This window comes from Acinonyx jubatus, chromosome D4 (assembly GCF_027475565.1).
Source record: "Acinonyx jubatus isolate Ajub_Pintada_27869175 chromosome D4, VMU_Ajub_asm_v1.0, whole genome shotgun sequence".
NCBI classification, from domain to species: domain Eukaryota; kingdom Metazoa; phylum Chordata; class Mammalia; order Carnivora; family Felidae; genus Acinonyx; species Acinonyx jubatus.
Genome location: NC_069391.1, coordinates 3,814,198 through 3,838,076, shown reverse-complemented (window position 1 = coordinate 3,838,076; position 23,879 = coordinate 3,814,198). Strand labels below are relative to the sequence as shown.

Here is a 23,879-nt window from a genome sequence, read left to right as displayed (position 1 = left end):
AGAGGAGATCGCACATGTGAGCACTTCTGTGACCACGTCCAGCGATTCAGGGCCAAGGACAGGGACGCACAGAGACCGCTGGGAGCCGTGAGCAAAAGGAAACCAAAGTGCCACAGCCCCGCCTGATCCAGGGGGACGGCTCCTTACGCCCCACGACACGGGCCCTGTTCTGCTGCTGACGCGGCCAAGGCACAGGCCGCTGGCGCCACCTCTGTTCTTACCTTTCTTCTGCCGCTTCTGCTGCTTCTGCTTTTTCTTCTTCAAGTTTCTTCAGGAGGCTGTCCTTCTCCAACCTGCCGTATAAATCTAAGATCTCCAACTCAAACACCCGGGTGATCCTCTTCTGAGCCTCATACCTGCTCTCTGCCGCCTGCAGCTGTCCTCTGAAACACAGGCGGCCCCAGAATATAGGAAGCTTTGCTTAACGCACACATCACTGCAGAAACCTTCCCCCGTGGGAGTTACCTGGCCTGGAGTTTGACATCCTCTAAATATTTCTTCTGTTCCAAAAGAAGGTGGTCTTTCTTGGCCAGGTGAGATTCCAGTTCCAAAATCCGTTTCTGAGAGGTGTCGAGCCTCTGATTCTGCTGGAGGACATGGCTTCTGTTTTTTTCTAGTTCTTTCCGATATGCAGCTTTCATCATTTCCACTTCCTAAAAAAACCGGGGGGGGGGGTGATTGGAGTTAGTCTTTTTAGAAGACGAACATGCCACGTCCATGTTGGAAAATCAAGGCGATAAGCACTGAGAAGGTACTCTGGGCCAGTCCTGGTGGAAATCTGAATTAGTACAACTTTTTGGAAAGTAAGCCGGCGGTAAGTATTAATCTAATACCCCTTCCTAGAAATCTACCCCTGAGGAAATCATCTGAACCACAAACAGACATTTGGGCACAAAAGGAATCATCTCAGCATACTGAGAAGGGCAAAACACTGGAAGCACCGTTAAGTCAAATGTCAGGAAAACAGTTAAGTGAGTTAAAGCCCATTTCATAAGTTTTTAATAAACTTACAGTTTATACATCAGTAAAAGGATTTTTAAAAAGCAAACTATAAAACCATGCGCATAGGATCAACTATGCAAACACTGCCACTCACAAGCATCCAACGAAACTAGGCCAACGTTCAGTTATAGTTTCAACATACTGGTGTCGAGGGTCTTTTTTGGTTTGTGTGTTTGTTTGTTTCTTTTCCCCTCACCCTGACGAAGGGAAAGCTGGCGGGCATGGCCCGGCCTGGCAGGGTTGCTCAGGCAACACGGCACTGGCAGATCAGGTGCCCCATGAGGTTTGGCGATCCCGCCAGGCAGATGGCCGGCCTGCTGACAGACTAAACCAGCTGAACCCAGGACAAGTGCACACTCACGCTCAGAAAAGACACAGAAAGAACGCTCTTCTAACAAGCATGTGTTACATTTGCATTGTGCGTTTTTACCGTGGAAAGATACACATGTAACTTACATAGATTTGTTTTTCTCAAAAAGATACACCATAAGGAACAAGGCAAAGAGCTTCCATGGAGGTGGGCCTCAAAGAATAACGGTGAAAGCTTTCTTGGCGTGAAAGGCCACAGATTTAAGCTCAGAACTGGGCGCCAGATCACATGGCCATGCCGGCTGTGCCCAAGGGCTCCAGACTGGCTCACGTCAGGTGACAAATCAGATCTCTGACATGAATGACACCAGTTCTTCATGGAGAATCAAAGTACGGAACTCGGAACACCCGCGTGCTTCCACTAACCCTCCCGACCATCCCGTGACGTGCTACACCAACACCTACCGGCCATGCCCAACCTCTCAGGTACCCACCCCACCTCCCCCACTTGACTGAACAGCAGAAAGCCTGACTCCAGGCCCAAGGGCAAATGCTGGCAGGTTCAAGGCAACGACTGAGCTAAGGATGGGCACACACGACACAACCCTGGCTGATAACAAGGGTGGGACGTCTGGTGTGAGACCCGCAGGAAGCGTCCTCTCCTCTTCCGTGGGACGTCGTGGGGTCTACCTGTGACCACTGCACCCGCAGCTCATGCCTCACAACCACCAGCACAGTGAGTCCGAGGACGAGGGTGCCGCGATGGGTCAGGCAGTGCCAGAGACGGAAAGAACTGGGTTTTGTTTTTGTGGTTTCTTGCTTTTAAGTAATCTCTACATCCAACCTGGGGCTCGAACTCACAACCCCGAGATCAAGAGTCACATGCTCCACCAGCTGAGCCAGCCAGGCACCCCAGAACTGACCTCTTTGATGCTGTCCCTAAATTGCTGACTTGACCAACCCGGGACTCACCTGCTTTGGGACTTCTTGTCAAGCGAAATAAATAATGCAACTCCTTATCGTTAAGCCAATTTGGTTCCTCTTGTTGTTACTGCTTACGGCGGCAGGCATCCTGACTGCTACAAGTCAGGGTCAGCATGTCCATTTCAGGGACGATGAAACGGGGCCCAAAGAGGCCAGGTGGCCTGCTCGGGGCCCCAAGAGTACAAGCCTTCCAGCCGAAGGACAGCAGCACAGAGGCCAGCCCAGCGGCACTCTCGGGGGCGTCAGGAATGCGTATGAGTAATAAGGATGTTCGGGGCTGTCCTGTCCTGAGGTCTGTCTCCCCTCTGTCTTTTCCCAACCCCTTAGACTTCCAGAATGACTGGTGGCTGGTTTCTAGAGAAAGTTCCACACTTAAACGTCCTACTAAAGGGAGTCTGAGTCTGATAGCTGAGAGGAGCTGAGGAATAAGGAGTAACTCTATTAGGAAAATTACATCTCCCTGCTCCTAAGCCTACTCTGTACATTTGGCCCAGAAAGATGCTTTACAAAGCACAAGCCCGAGAAATCCTGAAAAGAAAGCCTGTGTGTGATGGAGAAGTTAGTGACAGGAAGCATCTGAACATTTACCATTAAAATTCCATTCCAACTCATTCCCAACTCGTTCGCTAACATTACCCGAGGCTATTTAGAAAGTGACACAAAACTTCTGCCTCAACACCACGGGTGAGTCGCTAATTAACATAAGATCATCCCGATGCCGGCCTTGTTGCCAGAACTGAACCACGATCTGCTGAAATTAAACCCAACGTTGAAAGGAAGAAAAGTTACGTACACTGGTATATGCCCCCAGTCCTGAGAGTTCTGTTCAACAGAAGTGGCTCCCCGTCCTTTCCTTGTCTCTCTCCCTCCGTCTCTCGGGGCGGGCACGGGCAGAAGAGAGACCCTGCCAGCCACTGTGTACCAACTCCCACGAGCTGCTTTCACTTGCACCTGACTTAGTCTCACAGCGAGCCAGCTGGGGGACATCAGCTCGTGCGACGGCCAAGGACGCTCACCCCAACAGGCCGGCGGGGGCGCGGGGAGGCGGCCGCCAAGAACACTGAGCGGGCTCTCAGGAAACATCTGTACCAACGCGTCCTACGAGCCCCGCCCCCGCCCCGGGCCTGGCTCCCCGAGCCCGGGCCTACCTTTGTGGTGTCCGAGTGCTTGTTCTGCAGCTGCTCCAGATACAGCTCGTTGACCTCCCCAAGGACCAGCAGCTGCCTGTTCAAGAACTCCATCTGCTGCTGGACCGACTCGCTGTTCGAGAGCTGTGACCACAGCACAGAAACAGGCAAAGTGAAAGACCCCGTGACACAACGCAGGCCAGTGGGCATCAAAGAGCACCCAGCCAGGAGCGCGTGATCTCAGGGCTCAGGCACGATAACCGCTCCCTCGGCTTCAAATCCCCTCACACGACGGCTGGCGGAGAGGAAGGCATCCAAGGGCAACGAAAATGGGCAGAAGAGCACTTCAAAACTGTGCTGTGCAAAGGGGACGCAGCCCAGGTGCATGTCACCAGAGTGGCCACCCACAAGATGCCCGGAGAGGACAGGTGTGCCCGGAGAGGACAGGCGTGCGTACGACAGTCACCGCAGGGACACGATGTCCAGCGTTAAAGCCCAGGAAAACTCACTTATTTCCTTCATAAGTGATCTCTACATAGTGCAGTGAATCCCAACAAGGGAGGGATCCTAGCTCAAAAAATCTCTGTGAACCAACTTTTCAAGTTTATGTAAACGAGGATTTAAAAATAAGAGTTCTGGAGCGCCTGGGGGGCTCAGTCGGTCGAGCGTCCGACTTCAGCTCGGGTCACGAGCTCGCAGTTGAGGAGTTCGAGCCCCGCGTCGGGCTCCGCACTGACAGCTCGGAGCCCGGAGCCCACTTCGGATTCTGCGTCTCCCTCGCTCTCTGCCCCCCTCCCCCCACCGCCCCGCCCACTTGGCTCAGGCCAGACAGATGTGCTGCGGAGACCATCCTGCACACTGGAAGGGGTTTAGCAGCACCAGTCCCCTGCCCGCTCGGCGTCGGTAGCACCAAAAACGCCTCCACACATTGCCCGGCGTCCCCTGGGGGGGGTGGGGCCGGGAGGCCAACCCTGGGGGGAACCCCGGCCACCGGCGCACAGGCCCCATCGGAAGGAAGCGCGCCAGCAAGCTGTGTGAGAACAGACCGCGCCCGCCCCATTTCTCACCTTCTGGGAGACCTGACTGAGCAGCAGCTCGGTATGGCACACCTTACTGTTGGCCTTCTTCAACTCCAGACGCAGCTCTGCGATCATGTTCCTGCAGTCCTCCAGCTTTGTCTGCCCAAAGAGACAGGCCACGAAGTTACACAGAACCCGCGGGCCATGGCACCGGCCCACAGACAAGCGGGAAAGCCCAGGTTCCCTACTGCTCTACTCTTCTCGGGCCATCGGGATTTAGTTTCTTAGTTTCAAAAATTCAGCTACGGTTCATTTCTGGAGTTCCTGATTTGTTTGGCAAAAGAACGAAAAGATCTTGGACCCCAGATCTGCACTGCAGAGTCGTGGGGCTGCAGAGCAAACTCACAGCGGCGCCATGAGGAGACTGTGAGTGTTTGAGGGAAACGCAGTGACATCTGTCGGTCACTGTGCGCACTACGCCCCGGAGGCAGTTCAGGGTTTCAGGATCAGATGTGCTCGCTAGTGCCTGGGGATGATGTCGTATCTTTGCAAAGCAGGGTTCGGGTGTTTGCGGGGATAAAAATCGCCCTGTGAAAACCAGCGTGAAACAGGAAATGAGGGTGCCAGTCTCCAATGTGATTCCAAGATCTGAGACTCCACGCGGTGCCAGACGGGCAGGCACAGCACTGGTCAGTTATTGTGGACATTTAAAAACGAAATTTAAAAAAATGTAAATTTACGTGTGTGATTTTCAAACAGTGACTGCGTCATCAGGACGTAAATACTAAGTCGCTCAGATCTGCTCAACGAGCAGAACCGTCAGGTGTCTCCCTTGGCTGCGGAACGCCAGGGAAGTTCCCCAAACGCCAAGGGAGGCTTGTAGGAGCCAAGAGAGCTGGGAAGCCCTGCCTGACGCGAAACCCGCGTCCGGTGGCGTCGGAGACAGGAGCCCGCGTGCTGGCTGCGACGGACAAGGCGCCCTGGTGCCCTCCCTCGGCTGCCCCCGCCCGGCGGCCGCCCGCACCTGCAGCTCCTGGCTCTGGTTGTAGAACTCCTCTCGGTCGTGCTGCAGCTGTCTGATCTGGCTGTGGAGCTGGGTCACCATCGTGTCTCGCTGCTCCTGCAGCTGACTGTTTCTGGCTTGTTCCTTCTGCAGACTGACCTTCCATATCTGGATGTCCTTCTCTTGTAACTTCAGCTGGTCTTTCTGACGGGGACCAAGGATGTGATCATTTTAGCCGTCTGCCACCGTGGGCGGTGAGGCTCGAGGACGAGGCATACCGCGGATGTCTCAATGCAGGCGGCCACGTGCCACCCTGCCGCGGGAACCCCGGGCCCAGCGTCCGCCAGCTCACAACTGTCCAGCGTGGCTCGAGGTCAAGGGTTAACCAATTTCACAGTAGCAAACGGATCACAAGATGCCAGAAGAAATTTTCCCAGGGGCCGACTGCCCCTAGTACCTTCAAAAGCCCTAACCATCAGCTCTGGTGTAAGACCTCTCATACACGCTATCAATTGAGGTCACTAAAAACGAGGAACGTTTACCAACTACCCACCCGGGCACCGCACAAGCAGTCACGTGACTTCTTTACGTTTTAAAAGGCAAGTGCTGCTGTTCTCATTCCCATTTCACAGAACGGCTAACAGAGGCTCCGAGAGGCTTCACCACTTTCCTAAGGTGGTAAGTGGTAGAGCCACGGTTCAGCCTCCAGGTCCAACTGGCTTCTCAACTGTGCCACAAGATTTTTGCCATAGAACAGCTTTAGGAGAGCTGGTTTCATATTTGGAGAAACAAAATGATCCGTTGGCCCTGTTGTCATCACAGCCAATTACGCACAAACAAACAGGTCCCTTGTCCCACGGTGTCCGAGGGCGGCAAGCCAATTCGGAGATCCGGCCGGTCACGCTTCGGCCTCGGAGACCGAGCGGTGGCCCCTGGCCCCAAGGGGAGCACAGCTAGGCCTGAACCCCCCGGGCCTCGACGCAGCTGCTGCTGTTTGCAGACTGTCGTGCTGACACGAGACCACACGCAGCCTCGGCCGAGCCGCCGCCCCAACCCCCCCCTCCCCTGGATGCTCACCATGGCGGCGTTGTGCTCCTCCAGAGCCGCCGCCCTGGTCACCCGACGGAGGAGTCGCCTGTTCCGGAGAGCGTGCTGCTGCCTCTTAAAACGCTCATAGAGCAGCTGGTTGTGCAGTAAAAGCAACTGGTTACGGAGGGTGCGGATCTCATCTGAGGGAGGAGAGCCTGATTTTAAAGCAGAGGGAGGGTGGCAGAGATGCCTTTTACAGAAGGTTCGATCGAGACCCTCCCGTGGCTACTAGCCCAAGAAACGCAATTCTTCGAGAAACAGATCAGCACTCCTTTTGCACACGACCACGTGGGTCTCGGCAACAGCCATTCGTTAGAAGGGGAAGACGACTCACTACCCATCTCCGCTTTAAAGGAACACAAGAGGGTACGATGTGGGAGGACTCCCGGGGACTTTCCCACACCGTTACTCAAGGCTCCTCTCTTCCCTCCCCTGTCGTGCTCTCCCCCAGGCACGTCTCTGGTACCACTGGCCTCCCTGGGGTCTTTTCGAGGGAAGCCCGGCAGGAGGGCTGCACGTTCTGCACTCCTGCTCACAGGCACTTGCCATGTGCCACTTGTCAAAAGTAGGAAATGCTGGCTTCCCAACACCTGACACGCTAGAGGCCGAGCAGATATGCCAGCTGGAGCCGTAGCAAAGGGGAGACCCGTTCCTACAGCGCATGCCTCCTCCAGGGACAGAAAAGGCGGCAAGCACACAGGACCCACACGGGCTGGGTTTGGGGCTCAAGTAACAACTTTACCTCCAAAGTGGGTCCAGTCGACAGACTTGCTGGGTAAAGACAACCTAGGAAGAAAGGTTTGGGGTGAAACAAAGTTACCGAGCTCGCCTGGGAAACCTCCTCCGGGCCTTTCAGTGCAGCAAGGCTAGAGCCCTTCCTTGCGGTCAAAGCATCAGAGGGAAAGTTCCAATCGCCAGGGCCGCGGGGAGTTCGAGGCAGCAGCATACATCGGATGCAGGGCCGGCGCCCACACCAAGCAGGACCCAGTCTCCAGGGTGGAGGGGCCCTCGCTCGGTGCGCGCTCAGGCCGGCCTTTGCTCGGCTCTCCAAGACGACAGAGTGATCAAACACACTGCCGGCTATTTCAACCCTCTGCACTGCACTACACGGGCAAGTAGCCAAGTTTAAGGAGAAAGTAGGTAATTTACCTGAGCGTGTTACACCACATCTCATTCAAAAAGAGAAATCTCTTGTCAAATTCCACCTGAGGTTATTATATTAGAGACCCTGTTTAGCAACAGCAGAGGATTCAGGCTCTGGACTGGGGATTCCCTTACCCCCTCCCTAGCTAACCGGTGCAAAGGGTAATAAATGAAGGGTTGGAACAGTGGCTTGGACAGGATTCGTCTGAGAAACCCTACGTGTGAGTGCGGGTGTGGAGGAGGGGGCAGGCCACCCCAGCCTCGCACTGAAATGCTGCCGACTTTACCTTCCCTCCAAGGAGCTGTGTCACCAAAACAGAAAGAACAATCTACAGCTAGATAAGGAAACGCCAGGACAAACCTCCCTGTCCCACCTGAATACCACAACCTCATCCTCCGATTTTCGGAGCAGCCGTGAATGTGTCTGAGCTTCGTCACGGTACGGCGGCACGGGTCGGTGGCCCCGGGACCGCCGCGGTCAGGTGCGCGTGGACGCGACACAGTCCCGCACACGCAGAGGCGCCAGACTGGAAGGGCACTGACAGACACGGGGGAGCCAGCTGCCTCCATGAGCACGGGGAACGAGTCCCGTGTCTGTCCCTGACTGCCTGTATTTTCTGATGAAACCGGACATTGAAAGGGAAGAGAACGGGCCGGGGCCTTACCTGTTCAGCTCCTTGCTGTGTGCGTCCGCTCCCTGCTGTATCAGTCTATCCAGTATTTCCACTGGGGAGGTAGAGGGCGCACGGTCTTCCTCCGCGTTTCCTTTCGCTTTCTTTAACAGTTCCTTGGTCTTCTTGCAGACGAAGTGATGGGCGGTCTTTGGCAACGCCACCTCAAAAAGATGCTCGTAAGGGGGAGGCTGCCCACTTCCAAGGCCCACGCCCCTCTGAGGCGGGATTTTACAAGGGCTGGGAGTGAGGATGTTGGTCTCCAGCGAAGCCTGGCGCTCCCTGTTCCCGGCAGGGCTCTCGCTGGTGCCTCCACAGGGCAGATCTATGGGAGTAAAGGCTTGCTTTGGTGCGTCAGGCCCAAGCTTGTCCAGGGAGGAGTTTAAAGGCTCAGGGTTCACACTGGTGCCGTGAGCGACGGAGGCGGCCGAATGGGTCTTCCGAGGGCAGCCCGGGAGACTGTCCCGGTAGAAGGGAGAGTCGAAGCCTCCTCGAGGAACCAGGAGCTCGGCGTCAGCTGTGGTGATCTCGGAGAGCTCTTTAGATATTGCCGCTGAGAGGAGGGAGGGAGACAGGAGGCGCCACTGTAAACGGGCCATCTGGGCGAGGCCGGGCCGTGCGGGGCTGTGTGATGCCGAGTGCCACCCGGAGCGACACGTAAGACCCAGAATGAGACTCCCATCTTCTACCCCCTAGAGAAGAAAAGCCCAGCAAGCCCGGGAGCGTCGACACTAAATCCCGGTTTTAGGGCACAATGAGCGCTTTGTCATCGAGTGGCGATCCCGTCCAAGCCCAGAATCCCACACCTCACCTTCTTCTTTATCTTTTTCAACACTATCTTCTTCCGAGGCCAGGTCCCCTAAAAACCCTGGAAGGTCACTGAGAGTGACAGAACCTTTGCTGCCAGATAGCTCTTCTAAAGAGAAACAAAGACAAGGCGAGTCAAAAAAACACACCGGTAACCCCCACAACCGTAAAGCTGTTCCACTGCAGAAGATGGCCATCACGGCTCGTCCTGCCGAGTGCGTGGAGGAGCGCTCGGAGCGGCTCTCCCTGGAGCTACTCCAGAAAGCTGTAATCAAAGGTCTAATTAAAGGTATGGAAAATTAATCCCATAGAAAATAAAATCTTTTTTTTTTTTATAGTTTTATTTATTTTGAGAGCAAGCAGGGGAGGGGCAGACAGAGAGGGAAAGAATCCCAAGCAAGCCCTGCACTGTCAGTGAAGAGCCCGATGAGGGGCTCAAACTCACGAACCGTGAGATCATGACCCGAGTCGAAACCAAGAGTCGGATGCTTCACTGAGCGGCCCCCGGGCGCCCCCAAAATCCTCTATTCTAAGGTCTCAGGGAACAGATAAAACCGTCTGACCAGTGCAAAACACAGGCACTCCACCGCAATAGCTTAAAAGCGCTTTTTTGGATGTTATTATTAGATTGGTTTTTAGAACGGATTACGTTTCATTATCTCTGGGCTTCACCGTTTGTGGCGTTCCAGAATTTTCTTGTTTCCACATCTAACCCAAGAGGAGACAAGCAACGCCTAGCGTTACCCAGAGACCTTACCTAATCCTCTGTCATTCGGAAGATGGTGTTGTCTGTGTAGACCGGGCCTTGCTGAATCTGTTCTCTCTTCCTGAAAAGACAGGCATCATTTACGTGACAAGGCATGAAACTGCGTATGTGTTCTCTTATGTAAGAGAAATACCCTAAAACGCTAAAACGCTAACACGTTATGAAGGAGTTTCAAGTTTAGCTCAGTGGTTCTCAAAGTGTTTGGTACCAGGATGCCTTTAGAGTCTTAAGAACTGAGAGTTCCGTGAGCTTTTCCTTTATGGGGTTCTATCTATTGATAGTCAACCGTATTAGAAATCAAAACAAGAGGTTTTTAAATACTTAATAATTCACTTAAAAAGAACAAGCCCACTACGTGTAAACACGAACGACATAACCTTCTATGAAACGCGACTATAGCTCCCAACACAGAACTGTAAGAACTCGAGTGAGAAGACTGAAGCGTCCTCCGTGTCGCCAGCTGTCCCGGCTGAACGGCAGATTCCCGCCCTGCCTCTCCCTGTAGCCCTGCCACGCGCTACCCTGGCAACACTGCTAGGCCCCGTGTTAAGCAGCCACACAAAGACTTAATCTTTCCTATCACACCGAGACCTGACGGAGTCATTTCGTGAACTTAGGTACAGCGTGGACTCTGAAGCCGTGGCACCTGCCCTTCGTCCCGTGTTCGAATCCACTGGCCTGCTCTGTACCCCAAACGCACCTTTACGTCCGCCGCCTCTGGTAACGCCACACGCGGAAACATTTGAAAGGGGCTGGCTCGCCACGTGGCGCAGAGCTCCCCAACGTGCAAATATTCACCACGCGACATCGAAAACTCAATTATTCCCCAAGATCCCCAGGACTTTCCGGTCTCATCACAAAAGTCTCGGGGACACCATCCAGATCACGGTAGCAGAGAGCAGCCGTTTCGTATCCTGACCTCACCTGAGAGGTGAATTTTATCACCGGCAACAAAGACTGTGCGTCGTCTATTTTGCAGTGACAGGCTCAGCTGGTCACGTAAGCAATGGCCTGTCTCCTACTCAGGTCTACGTGACCGCAGTCTGTCTGTCTGTCAACCGCTCCTTCAAATAAAACCGGCGCTCCATGAAAAACGCAGCTGGTCCAGCACCAACTCAAGTAACGGCCCCAGTGCCCATGAAGTAGCTTGTGTTTTATCTCAGAGAATCGTAAACGTACGTGGTCTCAAGGGTCGCGATGTCACAAAATTAATCACTTTTATTGCTTTCTATAGAGACTCTTAAGGTACTGGTGTTTTTGGTTTTGTATCTCCCCCCGCTTAAACTGAAGAAACACGTTAAGGAAGAAGGAGGCAATGCCCCCGGACGGTTTGGCGCCCGCCCTGATGTGTGCCGGGGGACCGGCTGTTCCCGCCCACCATACTGCACGCGAGAGCAAACGCCGACCGGGTCAGGACGGCAGAGCAGGTTAGTATTACTGTGAAGGCAGTCGACCTACTGGGTCCCCGAAAAGGGTTCTGGAGTCCCGGGGTCAGCAGATCACAGCGCAAGAGCTGCCCTTTAGCCAGTATTTCCAGTTGTTCTGATCCAAACCCACCACGTTTCAGGTCCAGACTCCACCTGACGTAACAAGCTTCCTTCCCAGGGCGAGGCTGCCCGTGGGTCACCGTGCGCAGGCAGAGGGACCGCAGGCAAGCGCGAGCGTACCTTCCTGGGGGGCGTGGCCGTGGCCTGCAGGACGGATGGGTGAACGTAGTCGTCCGGGTGGCAGAGTGGGGCTGGAGGAGGAGAAGTTGCTGGGGTTCCCAGAGGAGTCCCTTTTCCACCTGTTCACAGACGACACACACGCCATCACTAAGCCTATTAGAAAACTCTGAATTTTTTCCAACTGGACTGTAAAGAAAGCCGCCAGACTTAACTTTCTAGGGATCTAGAGTTGTTGTTTTGGTCCACCTTCTATGTTCTTAAAGCCCCAAGGTTCACATCAAGCGTCAAAAACAGGTTTACTGGGGCGCCTGGGTGGCTCAATCGGTTAAGTGTCTGACTTCGGCTCGGGTCATGGTCTCACGGTTCTCGAGTTTGAGCCCCACACCAGGTGAGCCCTCGTTTTTTCTCACCGCACCCCAACTCTCCTCCCTCCCCACCTCTCGCTCACTTGTGCCCCCTCTCTCTCTCTCTAACAACAAAACAAAACAAAAACAGGTTTACAACTGTCAGCAGCCCAAACTCACTATCGGACCTAAGAGACAGTTCCTTGCCCTACCCAGCAGGCCCAGACCAAGCAACCGAGTCCAGCCTCAGACACACGTACCAGTTGGACCAAAGACTTTACTGTAAGGGTGTGACAGGTCAGGTGGGACGTTTCCAGGAGAAGTTGGAGGAGTGGTCATACCACAAACCATAGACGGGCTCCAGAGAGTAGCCTGGGAAGTTAATAAGGCACATCAGCAATGAGAAATGAGCACCAAGCCATCCCCAACCCTTATTCTATCCAAGACGAAACGAAAACAGGCATCTTATTAAGGCTCTAACTGTGAGACAAGACGCATTCTGTAAATCTAGACTCCAAGAGAAACCCAAGTGGCAACAGTAACTAACTGCCCTAATACCACGCATCCTTGAAAACAAGTCCTAAAATGAGCAGTGTCAGATTTTCCCAACCATATGCTAAATCCCGACCCAAATGGGCAACTTCCCCAGCAAGGAGAGAAGCGAGCAGGCACGCTCTTTAACACCATACTTGTGGCGGCTCAGTCAACAGCCGTGTTGATGGGGGACTCAGAGTCTGAGGTGGCTGCCCGGGCGTATTTAACAATGTCAGCCGAGAGCTGGAATAAGGGGTCGAGGTAGCACTCCCTACAATGAAAGGGCAAGAGCACAGCAGGTTAGTGTGTGACTTTAGATTATTCTGGAAAAGAAAAAAATTACGGCACTTTCAACCATTAGATGATATTCACATTTAAAAAAAAACTAAGGGGACTCCCAAGGCACCAGGGACGAAGTAACGTCTGCACGGCTCTTTAAATGCTCTTTGGAAATAAGGTTCAGTAAGGGCTGATGTCCAAGGAAGCTTCAGCGGGGAGAAAGCACAGCCTTGAGAAAGCACAGCCGGGATGATACCCGTAATGGGTACTGCCTATGGATAAGCCCACCTTTTCTAGAAACCAATTCTACGTCGTCCAGACTCACTGGAACTGGGTCAGTGCTACAGCCCGCAGGGCCTCACTACAACTGCCTGTAATGAATGCAGAAAGACTCCCTGCCTAGAAGCCGAGTGTTTTTCCTTTTCGGAAACGTGTTAAAAACCCACTCCCAAGTCTGCTGGCAAACTGTTGGGTGGGAGATACAGGAGATCGAGGATGTGGGACTCTAAATTAAATGGGACAGAGGAATTAATCAGGAGAAACTGGAGGCGAATTCTAATTTTAAATATTTGGGAAACCGTTCCTAGGAGCTGAAGTGAAGTCTTACTCCGGGAAGAGACAATGAAGTTGACAAAAATCAACGGTGTTCTCCAGAGACAAAGCTGTAGAGCAGTAAGAACCGAAGTCACTCTCACCACAGCTATTCTGCGTGTCGACGTAAGGGCTGGCGGCCACATCGGCGGCACGATGAGGAAAGTGTGCTGACACCTGGGGGGACACAGAGTCGCCGTCTTCATACGAGGCTTCTGTGGGGTCCAGAGAGATTTTGGCACACTCTATCACAACATCGTGCGTTTCTAATCTCTTCCACCTGGAGAAGGCAACACAAGTTAAGAAATGCAAGGTGTAATCCATTTTCTCAAACAACCAAAGGCTTAAGAATGCTAACTCGGGGCCGGGCACAGAGCTAGGACTGGCCAAGGACGAGGCTGAAGCATGCCAGCCCAAAGAGTAAACGGTACTGGCACGCTAAGAATCAAACCTAAGGCCTCCCTATTTAAAATGGTGACATCAGATTATCAGAAACGAATCTGAAACCAAAACGTCATCAACAAAAGACTAGAAAGAGCCTCAAAAGAGAACAAACTACACAGAGCAGTCGCTAGGGGGAAATCTCCCTCAGAACAGAGGGCATCGAACAACAGGGAGACTTGGAAACTGCCAGGGAGCAGAGGTCGATTCGAGGTCACTAATCGAAGGCTGGGGAGTTCTAATCCATCGCTAGACCGGAAAGACACCACAGAAAGATTCAAACCCAGAGAACGCCCACGAGAACGTGTTTAAGATCGTCCGAAGATTCCTGTCACGTGATCCACAGTTACACCTCTAGGCTTTAGCTTACGGAAATCGACACACATCAGGATGGACGATACCCAGCACAGCTTATAGGGCAGAAAGAAAAAAAAGAAGTAACCCAAAGTCAAACCACGGAGACATATTCTAGAGAAGAAAAATGATCATACCATCATGAAAAAGCATGCTTTCCGCAGGTCAATGGCTGCCAAGAGTCAGGAAGGACACCGACCACAGAGGACACGAAGGAACCTTGCGGGCAACGGTACATTCGTTATCGTGACCGGACTTTTGTCAGAACTTAACAAAATTGACGAACCTTAGTGTATGTAAACCACACCTTCCTAAAGCTGATTGGAAAAATCACGTTTCCAAAGATTCAGTGACATAAGATGGTCAGAGAATGAGCTTAAATGAAGAAGAGATTCAAAACTACTCAGAGATATGCCCACCAAGTGATGGATATGACCACACTAAGTATTCCAACTAAAAGAACTGAAGTCAAGAGTGACAGTCTTTCCCCTTTCCACCTGTTCAACATTTGCCAAATGTTCTACAAAGCCCTAACGATGAATGCAGCATCCATCTGCTCCAGTACAAACTTCCTTTTAGACCACGTAATTTCGCTATACGGGTTCCTAAGTAAGTAGTAATCCGGCAAGACTCTCATTTTCACGTTCCCAACTTTACAGAAAATCAGCCCAGCACTAAGGGCACCCCGTGGGTTTACCCCAACAAAACATCTACTCCTCCTCCACAACTGTTCTAGAATGTTCTTCAATCTGAGATGCTGAAAATGGGATCTCAAATACAGAACAAGAGTCCAGGCCGTAGGCAGCATCCCCAAGAGGAGAGCCGTTCGAGGTCACCGCCACACATCTGGTCTACGCGGGTGCTCGCTGTCCGTGGTGTCTGTGTGTATGGGCAGCAGCCTCCGCCTGGTGTGTTCTCAGCGTGACCGGCAAAGGGACGGAGTGAGACCAAGCGTCGGGCTGCTTAGGTAGGAACGTCGATTTGAGAGAAGAAAGTGAGAATCGTAACACCGTAGGAATGCGTTCAGATGTCTGACTTCGTCACGAATACGTGCACTCACAGTATTTTCCTCGATTCTTAAAGGGACTCTCCGTACTTTAATCTCTCTGAAACCGGGAAGTAAAATCTCATCGGTTGGGTGTCAGTTTTTGTGCATCTTTTTTTCTTTCGCGGGCGAACACGAAACAGAAGTACTCCACGGCATCTTACCTTCAGTCAAATATGGTAGTTGCAAAAGTCCTCGTAGGATTAAAAGGCCCCTCCCATGCCACTCCCCTCAAGCGCTTTGGCAGCTGTTTCCAATTCTGTCGGCCGAACTGGTACCCTGCCTGCGTGTTTCTAAATATGCTCTGAGCTCTCAATTTCCTGATGTACGGATCACATATCATCTGTTAACTTCCTATGACAGTAGGTGACGAGGTAGGCCACTTCCCTACACCCTTTTCCCTCCTCCCCGATGCTCTCAATAGATGTGTATCATGTGTTGGTTTATTCTCAAAATCGGTTTCGACAATCATTATGAGTATGTAAGTACTACGCGTTAGCCGAAGAGCGTAACACGAGATTTCCCTTTCTGTTCGATTTAGTTTGTCCTGGAGGTTGGATTTTTCTGTTTCTTTTTCTCAGTCTTCTGTGTATCTATTATAATTCTTCCTAAATTTACTCTAACAGCTCTGAAACAATGCCTAATGTAATTTTTACATAACGATATGCAAATAATCTGCCAGAATTATTACCCTCTCTCTAAATAGCTCCCTTCTGGAGCCCTCTCTCTCCCACGTCAGTTGAGACCGGTTGTTCTTAGCACTGCAATGCAGTGTTATCCCAAGACTTCCCTCGACCACGACCCTAAGTCAGGCCCCCTCGTTTCCTGGACCCTGTGTCTCCCCCGATTCTCTTCTCCTTTTGATGGGACACGTGCTCCAGTAGTTAGCTGAGGAGGGGAAGGTGGGAGGTAAACCGGAGTCCTTGCATAGCTAAAAGTATCACGCTTGACAGGCAGTTTGGCTAGGTCTAGAATTCTAAGTGGAAAGCCCTTTCGTCTCAGTTAGTCTCAGAAGCTAACACCATTCCGACTTTATCCTTATGATGCATTTTGGTGTTTCCTCTCTCTCAAAGTTTTATCCCTGGTGTCCTGAATTCACCACGTTGAGACTTCGGAGCATTCTTTGTCACTGGTTGCGGCCGGGTGCCAGGTGAGCCCTTCAATCTGGAAACGCGTGTCCATCTGGAGATTTTCTTCTACTATGTCTTTTACAACTTCTTACCCCACAAAAGTTTTCTCCTCTCTTTTTAAAACTCTTTTTTTATGAGATGTCAGACTTCCCGGACTGGTTATTTTAAGTATCTTTCTGCTCAGAATATTCCTCCTCTCTATTCTTTGATTCTGTTTTCTGAGACACTCTCAACTCTATCTTCCAGGACTTTTGTCAAGGTATCTACCATAGTAGCTCTCATTTTTCATTTTCAAGCGCTCTTTGTCAGTCTCTGAATGTTCCCCTCCGTGGCACTCTGACCTCTCCATGTGCTCAAATGCCCCATCTCAGTGGCTACGACATCTCTGTATTATCACGGTTCCTTTCTAGTCCCTTTTTCTCTTTAGGTTGGTCTCTTGTCTTCTGGGTTAGAGCTTTCTCCAAAAGCCAGATGACCCCTGCCTACGCAAAGGGAGCAAGGCTCTCTAAACTGGCCTGGGAGACTTCCAAGTTCATATCCTAGACTGAACATACTCCTCCGACTGTACAACCTCCCAAACCCACCAGGCCTACAGTAGGGATTCATTTCTTCTTCATATAAACCTACGAGAAGGAGAAGAATGGGAGAAGAGAGAGCAGCACGACAGGTTCCTGAAACTGGAAGGCAGACGGCCCAGAGGTAACCGACGCCACAAATTCATGAAAGCAGAGCCCCAAGCTCCCGCTGTCTCAAAGCTAAAACTCAAGCTGACTCATACTGCAGAATCCTTCAAAAGGTAAAGAATTTTTACACATCAAGTCCTTCTGGAGCTGGAGAGGAGCACAGGTAGACAGGCCAGTTAGCATCGGGACGATAGGGTGAAAACTATTTGAGGGGCAGTTAGAGTCCCGAGGTCCCCTCCCCGACTCAATGCTCCCGGGCAGCAGAAATCTGGGCTATTCTCTGGAAAGGATAAGACACGGTTTCGGGACTGAGCTACTCCGGAAAGAGTTGAGGGTGCGAGTACCACTCAAACAAGGGAACTAAGTGAGCGTGTCCACTCTGGATGTCGAGACCACCAGCCCCTCCCATGACCAGCCTCTTCTCCTCAGTGGCAGCCAGCCCCTCCCCAGGCTAGAGAGCAGAAGACCCTCCTCCACAAAAACTCCGCCAGCAAACTCGATACTGACGTCAGTATTTCCAAGCGATGCTCAGGTTGACACATGCGGGAGCTCAGAGGCAGTGAGCCCCACCCTGTGAACAGATCTTTCTGGCCCCTTACCCGGACGCAGGCAGACTGTCAGATCTTTGCAGAAAGCCTCGAAGACTTCAAAAGAACAGGAGTCAATGGATTACACAGGGAACAAACAACATTCAGCTTTCTCCAAGACGTGAAAGGCTGTAGCCCTGAAACCCAAAACAGCTACCGTAAAGAGAAGCATTCGGAGAACCGTAAAAAGCTCTCAGACGTTCAAAACACGGCGCTAGGAGTGGGAATGTAGCCGCGACAGGACTGAATGCTAAAAACGAGGAAATCTTTAGAAGGAGCCAAAGAGCAAGACACGAGAAAACAGGGGCGCAAAGAAAAGCAAAGAACCACTCTCTGAGGCCCCGATCCACATACCAACAGTGCCAGCCAGACACGAGGGAAGGAGATCGAGCACGAAATAACGAACGAGAGTTTCCTAGAGCCTAAGGATAAGAGTTTCCAGACTGAATAATGAGAACAGACTCTGACCAGGAAGTGCCAGAATGTGAGAGCAAGGAGAACTCTCCAGGCTCCCGCAGAGAAGAACACAGCAACACAGCCGGCGAGGAGTGAGAGCAGCTTTGGATTTCGACGGCAACACTGGCGGCAAGGTGGCGATGGAATGACGCCCTCCGAGTGCGGGATGACGAGGACTAGAGGTGTGCACCCCGCCGGGCAGCCGCTTCCTTTCTCTCAAGGCTACGAGAGGGTGAGCTCCATGAAAACAAGAGCAAACCGGGGAAAAAAGCCACGAGACGCAGGGGAGGGCAGGGAGGGGCAGAACGAAGCCGTGCACGAGGCGCGAGAGACGGCCACGTCCCCGCTGCCACCGCTCTATCTGCTTAATGGAGGGACACAGCGTGCAGACGAGCCCGGCCCGGATGCGCTGTGCTCAGTCGGTCCTGATTCAGCACTGACCGAGGCCCCGCTCCCCCTTCTCTGCCTGGATCGGCCCCCCAGGAGGACACTGCTCTGACCCGCTCCTGGAGGCGGGCCACCGTGAGCCGAGCCACAGCTGCCAGGCTCCGGCAGCACATCCAGGAGCCGGCCTCGCCACGGGCCTTGCCAGATGCGCGGACTCCGGTGAGCCCGGGCTCTCGGGACTCATTCGGGAATGACCTTGCCCACCGGCTTCCCCTCCAGAGGCTCTGCTAAACTCTCAATGAGGGAAGCCGGGTGGACGCTCGGACGCTGGGCTCTTCCTCGCGTCTCCTGCACACCTTCATCTAATGGTGACAAGACTGCCCTTTCCTTAGCCTGGCCTGGCCTCCTAATCAGCTTTCCAAAGCCCAACAATACATGTGGTCAAACTCTAAAGAAAAGAAAGAACGATCCACATAAAAGCAAGAACAGTGGGCTCCCTCGAGTGGGACAGGGAACAGGGAGAAAGACGGCTGGGAATGTTCATCTGTGACGCCGGGCGGTGGCTGCACGCACAGGTATTCACGTGATACGTTAAACTTTACACACATACTCTGTCTCCCTCTCCACAGCCAGCATCTCTCACACACAGTAAGTGGCTGTACGGTGACTGAGGCTCCGAGTGGCAGAGAGAGGGCCTGCGGGGTGAGGTTCGCCGTGAGAGGACCGGGCAGTGGGAGATCCCCAGATGTCGGCATCTGTGGACCAGTTTCCCCAAAAGGGGTTCAAGCCTCGGCCGAGGGAGCTGTGAGCCAGGGAAAAGTTGGGGGAGGAGCTGAGCTTCTCACAGATCCACGCAGAGAACGTCACTCCCTTCCCTTCTCAGTCTGGACTCAGCCCTGCCTTCCCCCACGCCAGGTACCCTCAAAGAGGAAGCCTCCAGGTGCAATTTCTCCAGGGAGCACACCCAGAAACTTCTCAGGGTCCCACAGAGGATGGCAGTGGCCTGCTTCCACGCAGGCAGAGTCTAACAACTCAACATCCACACTTGCCACAATCCACTTGTTTTCAACCACACACCGCATGGCCTGCCTCACACGGTCACGGGCACCACCGAGCTGGGAGCCTTCCCGGGGTTCTGTAGGACAGCTGTCCGCACCGCACCTGCCTCCACTCTGCGGAAAGAGTTATTCTCTGCCTGCGAGGAATGTGTTTTAGACTCATACAAAGTTTTAGCTGTACCAGTCCTTCAAAACACTGTGATTCCCTAAGTAGAAGGGCCTCTATTTCCAAATAATACCTCCATCTAGGACATCGCCTAGATCACATGATTAACCTGTCAGGGAGATGCTGCAAAATTCTGAGTCGCCGGCTTCATTTCTATACCTTCGAGGGTCCAGTTCGTGGTCCTTGGATCCAGTCACTAATTCCGGGTGAATTCGCACATGCTCCATCATCGGCTAGAAGAGTTTGGGGTGACAAATTACAAAAAGCTCAATCTCTGCGCTATCTCCACACAATGGAATATTACTTGACAATAGAAAGGAACGAGGCCCCGACGCCCGCCACAGCCTGGGTGGACCCGACACGTCACACCACTCCCAGAACACCACGTACGGGGTGCTTCCGTTTCTGGGAAACGTTCGTTCGCTGGGACAGGCCGGTCTACAAAGGCAGAATGCACGTCAGCGGTTGCCTGGGGCTGGGGCTGGGGCTGGGCGGGGGAAGCTGAGCTTCTGCTCAAAATCTGTCTACCTCTGAACACGGAAGCCCCAGCCGCGGGCCGCGTGCACGGGACGCGGAGTATCAAATGGGCGGTCTTCACTTACCCTGACCACCTCTTCAAAAGTGTCCAAGTTCTCCTTCATACTGTAGTGAGAGCGTAGAAAGGAGACAAAGTTGCAAGGGTACATTCCATAGAGGCGATGAAAAAGAGCGTAGACGCTGGCGTGGAGATGGACAAGATAGATTTCCGTCACGTGGCCTAAAACGGGAGACCGCAGACAGGAGACTCAGCCGGACGCGAGGCGACGTGTGCAAAGTGCAAAGCAGGCGTGAGCACGTGGCTGCCAGCACGACCTGTGGTCACTTACCGCCACCTCGCTCCAAAGATAGTAAGCGAGCGTGTTGCGCTGAGAGGCAAATCCGAGCACCTCCGACACCCCCGTCTAAAATCCATCAGTGGCTCCCTCTGGCCTCTGGATACACTCCAATCTACCGAGAGTGACCCATAAAGGCTCCTACCGATCCAGCCCCTCCGGTCCTCTCCAGTCTCCACCTGACATTCTCACAACACTGACCTTTCTCATGATAATCACTCTCCCTAAAATTTGCTGTGGTTTTTTTTAAAACCTCTTTTTAAACCTTAAGCGAACTCTAGGCCACACACGGGGCTCAGACTCACAACCCCAAGATCGAGAGGCTCACACTCTACCGACTGAGCCGGCCAGAAGCCCCCCCCCCCCCCCTCAAATTTGTAATGATACTTCTCCACTGCCCTGTTCAGCAGCGTTTCTTGAGAACGGCACTGTCTCGCTCAGCCCTGGGCCCTCAGCGCCTGGTATGTCACAGGAGCTCAAATACTGGCCAAACGAATTGACAGATCCTTTTACAACCGGTGTGTAGTCTTAGCTATGCAGATCTGTAACCACAGAGCGAAAAACCTATTATCCAGAAACCAGCCTAAGGAGCCGAGAGCGGCTTAGTTCAGCACTTAGTTCATCGAGTCTCACGCAGACCCCGCAGAAAACCCAAGGTCCACAGCGTCCGTAAAGCTCCTCCCTAACAGCAGACAGACCACCCCTTTCCTCCCAAGAAGAGCCTACTGAAGAAGCCAGCATCACGCAGGTCCTGTACTTGTTACTCAATTCCCTACAGGAAGCTACAGCCTCTGGTGTCACGTGGCTTAATGCTTCATGTTTGCAACAGGAGTAGCTGGTGCCGGGCTCGCCAAAAGATCCCAAGTATCACAGGCCCACAGCTTCGGAATCATTTGATAGAGCTGGACTACCTGCCAATATGGGAAAAAAATCCCACCACGCTCACAACGAGCGCCCCACTCGGGACACACCGCGTTTTCCCTCCTCCTCCTCCGCATACAGGAGACAGGTTCCCAGAACCAGAGGTTTGCGTTTTGTGACAAGAGACCAGCAGAGGAAGACAAAAAGGTTCCACAAGCTTAGTCCTGTACTGCCACGACATGGATTGAGGGTGTTTTGATAAGATTGAAGTTTACCGACAACTAGGAAGTTTTACATCCTACCAGTTTCTCTGACAACTGATCCTTCTGAGCCGGCAAAATAAGGAAGGTGTCCCACAGTCCTGATTCTTATTCGTGCTGACAGTGGACGCACCCAACGTATTTCCTCAACTGGTTAGTGACGACCACCCACGCCAGCTAGAAAATTCTACCTGTCCTTCTCTTACAGCTCATGACCTGTTAAATCGGTAAGAAAAGCATCTACCTGGTAGGGAACAACAGGCACGTAAGGACACCTTTACCTGGTTTCTTCAGGCACCACGACGAAAGACGGCCAAAAATATCAAAGAAATCATGAAGGTGCTGTTTCCCCGACTGTGGAATCATTGGTAGCATGGTTATCAACACTAAGACACCTGTTGTGAGGACAATGACATCGGTGTCCACCTGCAGAAGGAAAGGTCGAGCAGGAAGAAACACCTGTCAGGCCCAGCATTCGGATCAGCACTATCAACACACAAAGAAGCTGCTGTAAATTCTAAGGGGATCACAAACTAGAGCCCCCCCACCACAGACTCGTTTCCTTATCCTCCAGGTTTGGGGGGAACAATACTGAATCAGACTTGACTGTACTGAGTCTGATGCCCCTAGATAAACCCATCTGGGAGAGGAACTTCAACCTGACCTGAGGACGCCCAAGTCCTCCAGCCTGAGGATGCTGTACTTACAGCACTTGGACAGAAGCATGACAGGCTGCTTTTTAACAGAACAAAGGAACGCTACTGGTTTTGTTCATTTAACCAAATCCAAAAATATTTACTTTTTAAAATCAATTTCAAAAACGCTACATATTGTCGAGTAGTTCACTTTTAAAAAAAATTTTTTTTAATGTTTATTTATTTTTGAGAGAGACAGAGCACGAGCGGGGAAGGAGCAGAGAGAGAGGGAGACACAGAATCCGAAGCAGGCTCCAGGCTCCGAGCTGTCAGCACAGAGCCTGACGCGGGGCTCGAACCCACGAACCGTGAGATCGTGACCCGAGCCGAAGCCAGACGCTCAACCGACTGAGCCACCCAGGTGCCCCACGTATTTCACTATCGTTTAAAGGATTACAACAGAAATATAATTTAAGAAAAAATTAGCGTTATGCTACCAAGTCTATTTAATCGCTCAACTCCACGGCAGCATTCACAGACCAACAGATAAAAGAAGACATGGTGACCTCTGACCACGTCTTTAGTTAAATAGCAAGTCCTGTAACTTTAGGCCAATTGAAGACACTCGACACAACACCCAACAGATTGAGTCAACTCAGAATAGCTACCGCTGCTCACCTGACCCCTCACTAAATCATGGATGTTTGCCAAGTAACTAGAATTCAGATTTAAGAAACAAGATATTGATCAAAAGACTGCCATGCAGGCTAAGACATTCATTATTCCCGTTAAAAAAGGAAATCTACAAGTCTGGAAATAAAGTCTCAAATAGATTTAGTTGTCACATTAAGCACCAAGCCTTTCGTCACGGCGGGTATCTATCTAACACGAAGAACGAAAATACTGGTAGTTGAATCAAGACTACGTAACCAGTTCCAGTAAAAAGGACTGACCCTAATTTTGTCGAGGAAAATGGTCTAGCAGGGCCTGGCTAACAGTCCAGGAGTAATTTTAAAGTTCACCCATTTGGAAAAGGTAAGTATTTTACAATCTGAACTAAGCTGTGTGCCTCAAAATGGAGTTATAGTCTCACCAAAGTCATTCACTTAAAAAAATTAAGTTTTTAAAATCGTTCCTATTTTTTTCTTAACGTTCAATGCCTGTTTTTACGATACCCTACCAATGTGACTCCTTGGGATCCACCTCTAGGGATAATGAAAGTTACCCTTGTTGGCAGAGACAAGAATCGATCTGTCGTATCAGATGACCCAGAGGTACTGCCACCCAGAAACAAATACTGCTGGATATTTTCACGTCTCTGTGAGGTACAGGCAGTTAACATTCACCACATTTTCTTATTTTATAGATAGGAAACAAGTCCAGGAATTAGAACAGATTCGGCAAATAGCCTTGAGTATTTCAGCAAGCCACTGTCAAAACTAAAACCTAGAGTTCTATTCAGGTTGTGACTCACTGTGTGGACAAATTGCACTAAATTTAGTGCAAAAAGGAGAATGCGATTCAGGAGGCCTTCTATCAACAAAACTGTAATTACAGCTACAACTAAAACACACTCCCAAATGGTTAAAAAGAGCGCTTGGCCATTTTT

At 51.8% G+C, this 23,879-nt stretch overlaps 1 protein-coding gene across 16 annotated transcripts in view; it reads right to left on the bottom strand.

Annotated features, from left to right (window-relative positions):
* The window catches only part of TSC1 (TSC complex subunit 1), a 59,211-nt gene that overhangs the window by 5,492 nt on the left and 29,840 nt on the right, over positions 1 to 23,879 (bottom strand). For 15 of the 16 annotated variants that reach the window (XM_053204439.1, XM_053204441.1, XM_053204442.1 and 12 more), the window contains 17 exons: positions 21,917 to 22,061; positions 20,245 to 20,399; positions 19,802 to 19,875; positions 13,440 to 13,615; positions 12,621 to 12,736; positions 12,192 to 12,303; positions 11,588 to 11,706; positions 9,912 to 9,981; positions 9,159 to 9,263; positions 8,342 to 8,900; positions 7,276 to 7,319; positions 6,522 to 6,688; positions 5,466 to 5,648; positions 4,490 to 4,600; positions 3,444 to 3,566; positions 466 to 653; positions 222 to 383 (listed from right to left, as the gene is read on the bottom strand). In XM_053204439.1, coding sequence (XP_053060414.1) covers positions 222 to 383; positions 466 to 653; positions 3,444 to 3,566; positions 4,490 to 4,600; positions 5,466 to 5,648; positions 6,522 to 6,688; positions 7,276 to 7,319; positions 8,342 to 8,900; positions 9,159 to 9,263; positions 9,912 to 9,981; positions 11,588 to 11,706; positions 12,192 to 12,303; positions 12,621 to 12,736; positions 13,440 to 13,615; positions 19,802 to 19,875; positions 20,245 to 20,399; positions 21,917 to 22,061 — 2,609 coding nt within the window. The remainder of the gene's footprint in view (positions 1 to 221; positions 384 to 465; positions 654 to 3,443; positions 3,567 to 4,489; positions 4,601 to 5,465; positions 5,649 to 6,521; positions 6,689 to 7,275; positions 7,320 to 8,341; positions 8,901 to 9,158; positions 9,264 to 9,911; positions 9,982 to 11,587; positions 11,707 to 12,191; positions 12,304 to 12,620; positions 12,737 to 13,439; positions 13,616 to 19,801; positions 19,876 to 20,244; positions 20,400 to 21,916; positions 22,062 to 23,879) is intronic. The other variant, XM_027035511.2, reaches the window with a different exon arrangement.